At 42.5% G+C, this 15,521-nt stretch overlaps 1 protein-coding gene across 1 annotated transcript in view; it reads right to left on the bottom strand.

Moving 5' to 3' along the window:
• Positions 1-15,521, bottom strand: part of LOC144690057 (NADPH oxidase 3-like) — a 136,285-nt gene that overhangs the window by 88,922 nt on the left and 31,842 nt on the right. Inside the window, exons 4-6 of the mRNA XM_078557564.1 lie at positions 10,318-10,402; positions 8,276-8,421; positions 6,443-6,624 (exon numbers count right to left, since the gene is read on the bottom strand). Of these exons, the coding sequence (XP_078413690.1) occupies positions 6,443-6,624; positions 8,276-8,421; positions 10,318-10,402 (413 nt within the window). The remainder of the gene's footprint in view (positions 1-6,442; positions 6,625-8,275; positions 8,422-10,317; positions 10,403-15,521) is intronic.

The raw sequence follows: 15,521 nt of genomic DNA, 5'->3' as shown, positions 1-15,521 counted from the left end.
AACATTAATTCATATTAAACTCACCCAAGCAGGATATTGCTGTTTTGGGTGGCCCAATAATTTTAATATCACTTACAATGGAAAGCCCTTCATATCAAAATTGTTCCCATGTACAGATTGTTTTACTGGTAAAAATACTTTAACTAGAATTAGTTAAGCCAAAATATTTTCAATTAAAAACCAACTGACTTGATTAAGGTCACTCTAGTGCCCGGCTGCTTTTATGTACCAGTGAGTAACCATAGAATTAAAGAAGGCCCACAGTGACTGTGCCAGCTCTTTGAGATAGCCATTCAATTAATCATATTCCCCTTCTCTTTGCTCATAGCCCTGAACCCAACCTTTCTCAAATCCGCCCTTTTTGGTGACAGTGAAGGTGAGTAATCAACCCATTTCCAGGAGTTGGGTAATTCATTTAAATATTTTACTGAGGCTGCATGCCTCAGATTTTATCTGTCTTCTCAGTTTAACCCTTGCTGGCACTGTTTCCTCGATCCCCAGTAGCTCAGCAGTTAAAGGGAGATGAGGACTGCAGTGTGGCAGAATTAAGTAACTTAAGTAAAAAGCTCATCGACTGAGGAGCAGGAATATTATTCCCAGCCATGCAAATTAACTTGCTGCACCGCCCCACACCACCTCCCCCCCGCAACAATGATTGGACACCTTGCTCCACTGCGATCAGATCCCCCATAGGATATCACCACTCCCTCCCCTCCTCTCCAGGAGCACCAGCTTTCCTTGATCTCTGACCCGACCACCTCTACCCTTGATCTGTCCTTGTACCTTCCTCGTGATCTCTACCCCAGGCACAGGGTGCCTATTTACTCCTGGGTTGTGGCCTCTTCTGCTGTGTTGCCCACCCCACAGGGAACCAAACCTATCAGTCAGGCTGGCTTGCAGGCAGGGATCCTGTTGAACAAAAATACATACACTGTGGAGAGCATTCTCAGAACTCCTCCCTCCTCTAAGTTGGAAATGTCACTCATTAAAGATCAGGGGCAGGATTCTTCACTGAGCGGGCGGGCATGTGCCCGACCTGCTCGAGTGTGAAATGGTATGCAATGATGTCGGGTGAGCATCCTGACATCATCACACACTTGCGCGATATTTCGGTCGGCGGGCGCGCGCTAAACTCGGAAGCATGCCCGTCGATGATTAAGAGGGCAATTAAGCCCATTAACAGCACAATTAACAGAGATTTTCCATTGCCCGTCCAACGTTATGGGATTAGGTTTCTGTGATCAATTTAAATAAAAATAAATTTCTGTGGACAGCATTTTCACTACTTACATTTTCAGGTGACTGATTATGAAGCTTGGACACTTTTTTCCGGTTTCTGTGACCTTTACTTTAAGTTGTTCAGGTCTTCAGTTCCCTGAGGCAGCTCTCTGCCTTCAGGGAGCTTTCTTTGAGCACTCACCCACGCCTGCGCTGACTTCAGCGCTCGCCCTCCAGCCACCCCGGCAGCGCTGAGCCTTTCAGCACGTGCTTCACACTGATTAGCCATTGACTGGTTAACAGCTAGTGTTGCTGAAGACTGCACTTGTCTCGGGAACTGATTGGTCACATTTGTCAGCTACTGCAGGATTTGGTGCCACGGAGACATGGAGGGCATCCACTACTAGTGGCCGTGAAAGTGACAGCGGCACCCAATTTCTATGTCAATGGCTCCTTTCAGGGCTCCACAGGTGATCTCTGTGGGATATCACAAGCCTCCACTCACAAATGCATCCGTGAGGTCATGGGTGCCATCTTTGCGAGGGCACACAACTTTGTGCATTTCGCCTGGGACCAGGAGAGCCAGGATGCAAGAGCGCTGGGATTTGCCCAGATCTCAGATTTCCCACAGGTGCAGGGTGCGGTCGACTCCATTCACATAGCGCTCAGATCTCTGTCCCAACACATGGTCAACTATGTCAACCGCATGGGATTCCATTCGCTGAATGTGCAGCTGGTGTGCGACCACCACAAATGCATCCTGCAGGTCTGTTCACGGTTTCCAGGGAGTGTGCACAACTCCTGCATTCTTAGTTGGTCACAGATCCCTGAAGACTTCCAGGGTCTACAGACACTGCAGGGACAACTCTTTGGGGACAAGGGCGACTTGCAGAAGACATGGCTGATGACACCCTTGTGGCAGCCTCAGACTGCAGCAGAGCGAAGGTATGATGAGGTTCATGCTGCAGTTCGCAGCTCTATAAAAATTATTCATTCACAGGATGTGGGCTTCGCTGGTTGCGCCAGCATTTATTGCCCATCCCTAGTTGCCCTTGAGAAGGCGGTGGTGAGCTGCCTTCTTGAACCACTGCAGTCCATGTGGTGTAGGCACACCTACAGTGCTGTTAGGGAGGGAGTTCCAGGATTTTGACCCAGCGACAGTGAAGGAACAGCCATGTATTTCCAAGTCAGGATGGTGAGTGACTTGGAGGGGAACTTCCAGGTGGTGGGGTTCCCATCTATCTGCTGCCCTTGTCCATCTAGATGGTAGTGGTCGTGGGTTTGGAAGGTGCTGTCGAAGGAGCCTTGGTGAATTCCTGCTGCTGCTACTGTGCATCGGTGGTGGAGGGAGCGAATGTTTGTGGATGTGGTGCCAATCAAGCGGACTGCTTTGTCCTGGACAGTGTCAAGCTTCTTGAGTATTGTGGGAGCTGCACTCATCCAGGCAAGTGGGGATTATTCCATCATACTCCTGACTTGTGCCTTGTAGATAGTGGACAGGCTTTGGGGAGTCAGGAGGTGAGTTACTTGCCACAGGATTCCTAGTCTCTGACCTGCTCTTGTAGCCACAGTATTTATATGGCTAGCCCAGTTCAGTTTATGGTCAATGGTAACCCCGAGGATGTTGATAGTGGGGGATTCAGTGATGGTAATGCCACTGAACATCAAGGTGTGATGGTTGGAATCTGTTTTGTTGGAGATGGTCATTGCCTGACACTTGATGAAGCAGCTGAAGATGGTTGGTCCGAAGACATTTGGTAGAGCAGACCATCGCTGTTCCAGTGCCTGGACCGGTCTGGTGGAGCCCTACAATATAGTCCACAGTGGATGTCATGCATTGTTGTCCTTTGCTGTGCCCTTTACAACCTGGTGCCGCAACGGGGAGAGGAGCTGGCGGAGGAGGAGTTGGAGGACCAGTACACCTCCATCTCCTTGATGCCCTGGAGGAGATGTGAATAGAATTATTTCGATCAATGTCATAAAGCCAGTGGCAACTGGTGCTTCCGAGGACATCATGGAGGAGGGTAAGTTGCTGCCTTATGCTCCTTCTTCATTCACTCATCACTCTCATCCTGAAAGGTTCCATGATTTAAAAGCTGCAGATGGACCTCCAAGCCCTCCCCTTAATCTTTTGTGCTTACAGAAAGTCAAGAATTGCTATCTGTCAGCCACTGCAACCTCATGAGGAAGGTCAATAGCAGCAACAGACCTCTGAGGAAAAAGCACCATCATTTGACCTTACGCTCTCAGCCACCAATTTAGATACTAGCACAACTTAGAAGCTACTATAGATTCAGGAATTTCATGTGGTGAGTCACCGGCACGAGTGGGCTGCAGTCAGATTGGTGGGAAAAGGTCAGCGCTTATGCCAGTGGGCGCTGCGAGGAGAGTGGGCATTCACCAAGTAGAATTTCCTGCTGTGGTCAGGCACCAACAGCACATTGACTGAGTGGTAGCAGTTGCAGTTGTCGTATCAGTTCCCATTGATGTGAGGTCTTGCAGAATCACAGGCAAGTGGTGTCCTGCACCATCAGGAAGCCTGCTATCCTGGCGAGTCCACACGTCTTTTCATCTCTCTGTCCCCTCTTCGGGGACAAGAGGATGAAATCCCCTTTCTTTCTGTACAGTGCTTCTGTGACCTCACTAATGCTTATACACATGATGAACTGAGATACATTCCTCGTGCCACCTGTTCCCACCTGTGGCATAGGTTGTAAGGGCAACAGTAACCTTCACAGTTACTGTTAGGTCTGTCCTCGCCCTGGTTTGAGGCTCCAGGTCGCCATGAAGGAGGCCACACAACTTTGTGAAGTTTAGCCTCCTCAGGCACTGCTCCTGGTTTATCCCAAAAAGGACTGTTTTGCTCAGAAGACCCTTTGTGGGCATTGTTCTCTCTAAGCTGCATGGATGATGCCTGTGCAGCAATCTGAAATGTATCACGCACAAAACAATAGGCCACGTGCAAGCAGTGTTCCCTTTAAGATGTGCACTCATGTGACCACGCGATAGTCCTAATGGGACTGCACTGTGCAGCAAACAGGCCACACGCAGTAAAGAGAAATTCGAGTGAACAGTGTTTGTGGATAGAACCTTCTATGGAGAGCCTCCTTTTCCTCCCTCCTCACAGAGTTTCCTCTCTTTGCCTGCTCCTCTGAATATCTTGCTCATGTTGCAGAGCAAGTGGCACTGCACCTCCTGCCTCCACTTAAAAAGGCAGTTACTTTCTGCCTTCCTGGGGGTCAGAAAACCTCCAAATTCCTTCAGCAACTCACCACAATGCTCCCACAAACTTTGCCTCAGAACAGATAAGTTTAAGTGCCTCATCTGTAACTTGTTGAATGACTCTTTAAATAGCCCCAAAACAGGGCTTATTTTGCTTCATAATTTTTTTTTGTTTCAGGAGTGAATAACAAAGTCTCTGCCTGCGCATTGTTGACAAATTTTGATATCCTGGCATTCGGCCTTTTTGCGTCATTGATGCCATAATCTCGCACTTTCAATGTCTTTGGGTGCATGCAGGGGATACACCTGCATTTGCACTTCACTAATGCAATGTGGGCAGTGGCCAAAGGTGCTTTGCACGCAAGAATACCTCAGGTATATTTTAATAGTGTCACCAAATTAATTTACAGTCAATGTTTATGATGTAACTCCACATAACAACCAAAGCAATTTTTCACCTGCTGTCCGTTGCAGCCATGGCTTGGACCCATTTGCAAATATTGCAAAACATTTATCTCTGTCAAATTAGGAATCTGTCCATTTATGTTTTATATATTTTTTAACTACTATAAAATGTGATGTTTAAGTTGACCTGGTATATTTCAGGCCCCTAAATTTATATTTTTGCATATATTCGGCTTATAGGTCATCCCACCCTTTCAGCCACGAAATGCTATACTTGCATTAGTACTCAGCCTCAATTTTGCACCTCGCAGATGCACATTTTACAAACCAGTACCTTAGAACTGAGGTCTTGTGACGTAATGGGTAGCATCCCTGCCTCTAAGCCAGAAGCTCTGGGTTCGAGTCCCAACCCAAGAATTGATGGTCAGGGAAGGTGTGTTTGTAATGCAGCCAAACAGGCTGAGTATCGACCTGAAATCCTTCCAACGCATGCCAATGGCAGTGGTAAAGTGGGAGAGCTTCCTGGTCAGCCATGTGATGGAAAGAATGTTGGTGCGTCTACCAACATTGCTGTGCATAGCTCCAGGCTGCAACATGCATGTAAGAAGTACAAGCTGTCACAGCAACTTTGACTTCCTGAGTGAATTATAACACACCACCACCTTATAACTGTGCACAAGGCATCAAGCAGGCAATAAGGGCTGTGTTGCGAAGATGTATAGGAGTTTAAGACTCATCCACTCTTTGCATTGGATGCACATGACATTTCAAAATAGCATCCACCCATGCCAGTGGTTCAGTCATACTTGGAATATAAGTCAAGCCCTGTTTTTGGAGGGGATTTTTTTGAGGCTTCAAAGGTCGACTTATATGCCAACATCATGGGAAGTCTGACATTCAGATACTGAATGCAATACTACATACTTAGCTTCTCTCCAAGTTAACTACTCTGAAGGAGAAGATCATCTTTGTGCACTATTAATAGCAAAATTATAATTATGTTTGTAAAAGAATGTGTTTAGAATTTAGAATGTGGTGAACAGATTAAGTTTTTTTATTTTACATTCAGAATGAAATTTCGTTAATATTAAACTCAGACCTCTGGTCCCACACAAAGAATTTTCACATAATACCTCTCTTCACCCTACTACTTCACAACTTAAAAAACTTTGATCAGATTTTTGCTTTGTTCTCTTATATCGTATAATATCCCTTAGATATTTTTCAAATGTCAGAAATAAGGATTTGGAACTTAAATTTACAGCATGTATTTTGTTGTTAAAGATTAATTCATCAAAATGAGATTCCAAGCAAAATAAATACACTTTCAATTTTTTCTAAATATAAACTTTTCATTCGAATTGCTTAATTGTATAATTAGAATACTTCATGACTATATTATCCTTCGTATTTTCTCTTTTAGAATTGTAAATAGGACTCACACTTTTCTTATTTTCTTATTTATAAATATGTTAGTAATGCTGATGGCACCTGTTTTGACTGTTAGACAAGGTGAAAACTCATTGCCAGGAATGCTTTCATTCGTCATTTCAATATTGCATTAATGTTATACTCTAACAGACAAAAACATGCTTACCCTGAACCATGAATGATGAGACCAATAAAGAATATAATGAAAAGATGGTGAGTGAACCAAAACACCTCATAAAATGACTTCATAATAACCCGTGTCGATGAAGTCACCATCAGAACGAAAGCTATGGTAATAATGATGCCAGTCACTCCTGCTGTGCTACTTAATAGCTCTTTCATTGGGTTCTAGAAATACAGATAACATCACATAAGTAAAGACAGAATCACCTGTTATAAATAAGTCTTTTACCTAATTCAGAAACAAATCACGATAAACATCTCATGTGCAAATATATATTTTAAATCCCATAAATATCGCTTCATGGATGTTAATTTAGAAGGAACGCTTCTTTAAAACATAACTGAACAGACTATATATCCACCTCATAAATCTTGCGTTTATTCCATACTTAATTCAAAAAAGAAACAAGGAACAAATAAGATATTGCTCTACATTTTAATTAAAGGTCACATTTTAAAGGTCAGCATTAATGCTGCTTTAATTATAGAACATGTCAAACTTTGAATCACTTTGATTTCAATATTGATAAACATGTGCAGCCTCCACACAGTGAAAGTAATTCCCAGTGTCCTTGCCACTCACACAGATAGGATCTTTGCTTCTGGTTGAACTCTTAACATTGGGAAAAAATATTTAAAAATTGAGATAGCAGCTGCTAAAACCATGAGTTTTGTAATATCCCTTTCTAAAGCTAAAAAATTGATAATTTATAGACATGTTATTGAAATAGTTCAAATGACATTCAGTATACTAATCTGAAGCAGATAACAATTCCGCTCATTAACTGATTGGGGAGAATTTTGCCGGTTGGGAGTGGGCGCGGGAGGGCACAGAGCCGATCGTCACCCGCGATCGGCTGCGCGCCACCATTTTACGCGGGTGGGCCAATTAAGACCCGCCCAGAGTGACGTGCACCTGGTAGCGCTCAGTGCTACCTGTGCAGGTGGGGGGAGGAGGGAGAGAGGGGGCCTGCGTTCCTTCACGCATGCGCGCAAAAGAACGCACAAATCTCCTTGAGGAACAGAGCTGCCTCAGGGAGATTAAGTTCAGATTGAAAGTTTGAAAGAAAGAAAAATTAAAATTATTCAGACATGTCCCCTCATGTGACAGTGTCACATGAGCTGGGACATGTTTATAAATTGGCATAAAATTTTTTATTTCATTAATAAAACCTTCATGAAACCTCATCCCGCCCATGGATGACGTTTCATGCAAAATGCAAAAGCTGCTTGGGCTCTTTGTCTGCCCACCAATCTTAAGGTTGGATGGGCAGCCCTGTCAAATTGTTTAATTGGCTTGTTAATGGCCTTAACAGGCCTTTGACAGTTCGGGGGGCATGCAGCCGACTCCGGTGAGCGCCCGCCAAACGAAAGATTGGAATGACGCGCGGTGACGTCGGGACGCACGCCCAACGTCACCACGTGTCATTTTATGCGTCACCGTGCGGGGCCCAACCCCTGCGCGCTGAACAGAAAATTCTGCCCATTATCTTCATTCCTCAGTTTAATCAGTGGAGAATCCAGTGTTTGTTAAGAAAACCAAACAGTAGTAACTCTAACTAAAGCTAATAATACAAAACAGAAAATCATAATCATAAGTCATTTAAAACATTTGGAAGATTTGATTTAACAATTGTGTGCATTTAAATATTGCATTGAAAGCTTCAATTCTACAATCTGCATCTTATGAGTAATACCTAATGCTCAAAACTGTAAAGTGAAATCAATGAATCTGTCAGCAACTTTAGTGAGTTTTAAAGCTGCAGCAATTTGTCATTTCTCTCCTCTGTTACAGTTGGATTCAAAGTCAACATACCGTATCATATGTTCTGATGGGGTTGAGGTAACTTTCACTAGAGTTCTCCCCAATGCTGGAAAGTCTGATCAGTAAGTCTTTGGCAGCAGGTGAATAACTTGCGTGGTATCGCTCAATGTTGAATAAATGTGCAGTTACATGGATAACTAAATGTTAACAAACAAATATTTTATTTTCTATATTTTTGGTAATTTTATGTAATAAAATGAACATTTACAATGAATTGCAAACAAGAGCCTTGGGGACATGCTGGGAGGCAGGAAGGCTGGCAAAATGGCATGCGGAGGCAGCAGATGGCGTGTCTGTTGTCTTCCTACCGCTATGCCATCTTCCCAGCGGTAGGAATGCTTGCAGATGGGCTGCACACCTGGAGCCCAACTGAGCCACATAAGTGGCCAATTAAAGATCGTTTCCCACCTCCACTGCCATTTTACTAGCACTTGCGGGACCCTCCACCTTATGAGAGATCAGAAAGTAAATCCTGGCGGCCTCCCGGTGGACTCCTGGGGCACCCTCCTTTTCAGCTAATCCTTGGAACATGGCGGCTCCCCAGGCAGCAATGGGTGCCGTAATGGCAATGGTGTCACTTGCCCTCAGTGACCACCTCCCACTTTGCCTTAGCCTGCCTGCCTGGCCCCAGCACTGGAAAAAATACATAGATTGAGATCAGGTGATGTCACTAATGGTGATGTCTACCATGAAAAAAAATATTCTACCAAAGTTCACAGTCAAAGGACAGACACCTAGGTGAATGCATCAGGTATGTACACAACGTAGAACCTTAGCATGAGTCAGCACTTACAGAAGAGGGGAGAAATTGGAGAAAATGAATAAACAAACTGAACCTACAGCATTTCCAAAACTTACCCCAGACCTTGTCAAACCTAGCAGCTGAAAAGAAGTGAGAACAAATGGAGTCAACAGATAAATGCCTTGTCAGCATTGCTTGTGGGTCAGGAGAAACATGAATATCATTGTCGGTTCAGAGAAATTCAAAATCATGAGGGGTCTGGACAGAATAGAGGGAGAAACACATCAGAGGTAAAGAAGATGTTGGGGTTTCTATCACAGTGGGGCTTGGAGCAAAGGGCAGGCATGTGATTGTGTGGGGGAGGGGTGTTGTGTCAGTCACTCGCGAGGTTTGTCATGGGAACATTAACAGATTTGCTTTGATGGGTCTTCAGCCCCTCCAATGTCTCCAACTCACTGATGTTTTTCCTGCCTCCATGTCTCCGGCCATCCATCCAATCTGTCTCCAGCCTCCTGATATATTCAGCCTCCCCACACTGTGTCTGCGACCACCTGCCTGATGTGTATCTGGCTCCTACAATGTGTCTCCCTTGCTTCTTAAGTTACTCCAGCCCCCTTGATGTGTCTCAGGTCCCTCTGAAGTGTCCCCCACTGCCCACGATGTGTCTCCAAACCCCGATGTGTTTACTGCCCCCCTCAATGTGTCTCTGGCTGCTCTAAAGTGTCTCCGGTCTCCCCGATATCTTTGGCCATTCCAACTGACTCATGACTCCCAACTGATGCATCCCTTCTCTTCACTTCCTGGCTATGGCCTAGGATTGCAGGCCTTCCCATCCCCACGCTGTAGTCGGAAAACAGAGTTCAAAAGCTTAAATTGCATTCTGCTGTGAAGTTCGGCAGGTCCTCCATATTTCCAGGTTTCTTGGCTGCTACACCTTCCCCACTATCCTCACTCCCTATGCACACCTGTACAGGGCCATTAAGTCAATGCCATTGTTACTTTTACAACATATAATTGACTAGATTCAGAAACATATGGCAGCTATTGCATTAAGAAATAAATAGTTGCCTACAAGAGCAATTTGATGTGAAGAGGAAAATTGTGAAAGTGTGGGGAGAGAAGGATACAGATAAACAGGTAAATGCAATTAGACAAACCTGTGCAGAAGTAAGTTTAAGAAAACAAAGGAATCAATACTGGAAACTCTTTATAATGTATATTTTTAATAATTAAATTAAACTTTGCACACTTACAAATTAATTATTTGGAAATTCATCTGCAAATATCTCACCTGTGTGTAGGATTATCATGTAGCCGATCATCTGATGAAATCTGATGTTTTTATCCAGCTGCCTTCTGATATTGCTTCGGCAACACTGATTAAAAAAGTATGCAAACACACTTCAGAGATTAACTAATTAACTTAGTGGAAGATATGTCTTACATCTATTAGACAAAGGAGAAAGCAAAATTATCAGTCATTTATGGTTGAAGTGAGATGATGAATCAAGTGATAGAAGTTCAATTTGTTCTTGACGTTAGAAGTTTCTCTAATAGTCTAACTCCGCTAATCCTGTCTAAATAAGTGCATTGAATTTCTGCATCTAGTGGACAGAATTCTATAAAAGTGTGAAATGGGATAAGTGGGTGAAGTTGTGTCTAAAGCTTCATCATTGATACTCTGTTCAGATGTTTTGGGTTTGAACAGAATCCCGCAATGGAGTTGCACTGACGCTTTTAACAAAAGAATGAAATTATTACTGCACATCTCATTTCTGATAACCTGATAGTACAGGCCCATATTGCTGATGTTGTAGTGTGTACATATGTTTTTGGTTCACTGGAGCAAGGGATGGGGACTCTTTGTCTACTAATTATTACTAATAAAATCGGTACTATGAAAGGGGTTTTATTGTTGGAGAGGAGGAGTTCAAAGAAGCTGGTGATACAATGAGAATTTACATTCAATGAACTGTGCTAGGTATAACAGACAGCAGTTTTGTGTGTGCAGGGCAGAGGCAATGTAAGATCAAAGCAGCTGTAAGGCTACAACTGTCTCCACAGGAGCCAAAGTGAAAGTAACCTCATTTTGAATTTGTAAGGTGAAAATGCTTTGCCTGGTGTCTGGTTAAGTCCATGGGTGTTGTTGCCTTAATGGAGATTAGTTTGGGAATTTGTTAACAATTATGATAGTAGTAATTTGTAGCCATGTGTATATATTTAACTTGTGTAAATTAATAAAATGTTTCAGTTAGTTTTATATAAACCCTCTCGAGAACTGGTGGTCTGATTCCTAAATTGAGAGTTGCATTTCAAACATACCACTTAAAAATATAGGATATGACAGTTGTTTCAAGTTTCTCTCTGGGATTTTTAAGTAACTCAGCTTTACCAACTGCATTATCATAACAATTGGGGGCTCCTGTCTGGAAAAAAAATCCCAACTCCTTGATTGGTTTGGAATTGATGAAATTTAAGATTATGAGTACAAAAAGCACTTTCAATTCAGGAGTTGGTGAGGTATTTTAGAAGTGGTGAGACTGCAAGGTGGCTTTGGCAATTGCTAAGACCTCTCTGGGAGTAGAAGAGATAACTCTGAATGGGTTGGAGAAAATAACCAAAAGTAACAACAGAGTTGGCAGATAAGTTAAATTTGGGGTTACCTGTAGGAGCTAGGAAATCAGATGTAATTAAAAGTATAGCACAGCATTTACAGTTGGAAGTGAAACCTGACTTTAGTGAGTCACAGCTGGAGGTAGTGAGAATTCAGTTGCAAATGAGAAAGCTTGAATTAGAAGTAAAGGACAGAGAAATAACTTTTAAAAGGGAATTAGAAATTGTGAGGATAGAGAAGGAGGAAAGAGAAAGAGAGAGAGAGAGAGAGAATTCCAACTGCAAATGTTGATAGTTAAAAAATAGATGCCAGAAGGTGAGGCAGGATTTATCTCTAGTGTAGAACCCAGTGGGGAGATGTTTAAATCTGTACAAGCTCTTCCAAAGTTTGAGGAAAAAGATATTGAAACATTCTTTATTTCATTTGAGAAGCTATCTAAACAGATGAAATGGCTACAGGAAAACTGGGCGTTATTAATACAGTCTAAGTAGTTAAGTAGGGGGCATGAGGTATATGCTTTGCTATCAGAAGAAATGTCGGTGAATTATGATGTGGTGAAAAAAGCTATTTTGAGTGCATATGAGTTGGTTCCTGAAGCATACAGGCAGAAGTTTAGGAATATGAGAAAACAGCCTGGGCAAACCTATATTGAATTTGAAAGAGTAAAACAAAGTAATTTTGACCGGTGGATACGGGCATTAAAAAGAGAAACAACCTATGCAGCTCTTAGGGAAGTAATTATTTTGGAAGAATTTAAAGATTCAATCCCTTCAGTAGTGAGAACTCATGTGGAGGAACAGAGGGTTGACTCTGTAAGACAAGTGGCAGAGACAGTTGATGATTATGAGTCAGCTCATAGAGCTAAACCTTTTTTTGTCACCCTTTCAAATTGGAAAAGGATAAAAAGTGGGAAGGCGAAAGGAAGGCAGGTAGTCAGGGAAAAGTAGTAGTTGGAAGTTCCCAGGAAAATTTTTCTTATTATAAAAAGGAAGGTGCTGAAGGTAGAAGTGACATTTGAAAATTGAGGTGTTTTCATTGTAATAAAGTGGGGCACACAAAGTCAGCGTGTTGGAGATTGCAGGAAAAATCTGTTGGAATTGTTGGGGTACAGAAAAGATCTGGAAGAAAGTACTGTGGGTTCTGAGGTTCAGGCATAGGAGAAACCAGTGGTTTGTGTACAGGTGAACCAGGGAAAATCAATGAAAGGTAAAGAAGTGGAAATGTATTCATAGTTTACTCAAGAGAATTCTGTGGAGCAGGTTGCATAAATGTTTAAAGATTTTGTATGTGAAGGGAAAGTCTTTCCATGTGTACAGGGTGGAGTAGGTAAAGATGTTAAAATTTTAAGACACACAGGGGCTAGTCAATCCTTAATGTTGTGGGATAATGATGTTTGTTGTTCAAAAGGAATATTGCAGGAGCAAGTAGTAATACTTGCAAGTAGCAAGTGGGATTCATGGAGATGCTAAATCTATTCCACTGTGGAAGATAAATTTAAAGAGCAAATGGAAGGCAGGTGAATTTATAGTTGGAGTGGTGGAAAAATTGCCCATTGCAGGGGTTCAATTTATTCTGGGTAATGATATAGCTGGACTGCAAATGTGGATGATGCCTATGGTAGTTGAGCAGCCTGTAGAAGTGTTTTCAACAGAGGTGTTACAGAAGAAACATCCTGGATTGTTTCCTGATTGTGTTGTAACAAGATCAAAGGCTCACAGGGAAGAACAAGACAAACAAGATAAGCAGGCAGTTCAAAGGCAAGAAGAAGGTGTCGAAATCCAATTAGCTGGCACTGTATTTGATAACATTGTTCAGGAGGAAGGAATATAAGGGACAGTTGAGCTGAAATGTTTAACTCAAAGAGGTTAGTGGAGCTACAGAAAAATGATTTGCAATTAAAACAGTTGTATTAGAAAGCTTATTCAGAAGAAGAAGCAAAATGTATTCCAGTTTGTTATTATCTTTGGGAAGGTATTTTAATGAGAAAGCGGTGGTTGGATTATGTCTCAGCGAATGAAAGCTGGAGGGAGGTGCATCAGACTGTTATCCCATTAGGGTATAGAAATGAGATTCTGAGGATTGCTCATGAAATTCCAATGGGGTAACATTTATGAAATAGGAAAACACAGGAAAAGATACAGAGGCCAACACTTTCCTCTCGTTGGGGGGCAAGAGCGGGAGCGGGCGCCGGTGGGAGGGCCTCCGATCAATGCCCCCGGTCGGGAGCGCATAGCCATTTTAAGTGGGTGGACCAATTAAGGCCCGCCCAGCGTGACGTGCACCAGAAAGTGCTATGCGCTCCCTGTGCGGGCGGGGGGAGGGGATTCCTTAGCCTGGAGTGTGCTCTTTCGTGCATGCGCGCAAAAGAGTGCACAAATCTCCCTGAGGCAAAGTGCTGCCTCAGGGAGATTGTCTCCGATGTAAAACTTGAAATAAAGAGGTTTGAAAAATTTCCCTGCCATGTCCCCTCATGTGACACTGTTATCCATGTCAAATAACAGGAAACCCACAAGCAGTAATTGAGCCAGCACCTTTAATCCCAATACCAGCATTTGAAGAACCTTTTACCAGGGTCATGATTGATTATGTAGGACCCACCCTCCCCCCCACCCCCCCCCCCCCCCCCGCCCCCCAACCTCCACCCCCCAAGACTAAAAGTGGAATTCAGTATTTATTGATAACAATAGATGTGTCTACCAGGTTTCCTGAAGCAATACCTTTAACAAATATTATAACTAAGAAGATTGTGGAGGAGTGAATTAAATTTTTACAAGATATGGTTTACCTAAGGAAATACAATCAGATCAGGGATCAAATTTCATGTCACAGATGTTTAAGAAAGTAATGAACAGTTTGGGGATAAAACAGTTTAAGTCAACAGCTTATCATCCGGAGTCACAAGGAGCATTGGAAAGATGGCATCAAACTTTAAAATCTATGATAAGAGCACACTGTCAGGATTATGCACAGGGTTGGAATACAGGAATTCCATTTTTGTTATTTGCCATTAGAGACGTTCCTAATGCATCAACTGGTTTTAGTCCTTTTGAACTAGTTTATGGTCATGAGGTAAAGGGACCACTGAAATTGATTCATGAGAAATTGGTGGGTCAAAATTCAGAAAGTATTCTCCTGGATTACATATCAAATTTCAGGGAAAGATTGATCAGGGCATGTGAGTTGGCTAGGGAACATTTAAAGACATCACAGCGAATGATGAAAGCGAAAGCAGATAAGAAAGCTAAAACAGTTTTGCTTCTGGGGAAAAAGTACTAGTTTTGTTACCAGCATTAGGTGATTCATTAAATGCAAGATTTAGTGGACTTTACAGGATTGAAAAGAAGTGAGTGAAGTAAATTATTTAATAAATACCCCAGATAGAAGAAAGAAGCAGAGGGTGTGTCATGTAAATATGCTTATAAAGTACTTTGACAGGGAAGAGCAACAAAAAGAGGCATTATTTGTGGAGATAAGCTGGGAAAGACACATTTAGCTATATATGATGTATGTATAGAAATATAATCTTCAATAGGGCAACAATTTAATAGATTAAATCCAGCAAAGTTATCACAAGTACAAAAAGAAATTGATTTCATGCTTCAAAATGACATAATTGAGTCTAGTTGCAGTAACTGGAGTTTGCCTAATGTGCTGGTACCGAAACTTGATGGGATACAAAGACTGCGTGTGGACTTTTGAAAGGTGAAAGCAGTGACAAAAGTGGATTCATATCCAATACCACGGTTGGAAGATTGCATTGAGAAAGTGGGACAATCGAAATTTATCACAAAGATTGACCTGCTAAAAGTACTGTTGTCGGAGAGAGCAAAGGAGATATCAGCTTTTGCAACACCAAGTGGGCTATATGAGTTTAAGGTCAT

The sequence above is a fragment of the Cetorhinus maximus genome, chromosome 14, assembly GCF_964194155.1.
Source record: "Cetorhinus maximus chromosome 14, sCetMax3.hap1.1, whole genome shotgun sequence".
NCBI lineage: Eukaryota > Metazoa > Chordata > Chondrichthyes > Lamniformes > Cetorhinidae > Cetorhinus > Cetorhinus maximus.
Note: the sequence above shows the minus strand (reverse complement) of the source record. Positions and strands in the feature narration are given on the sequence as shown.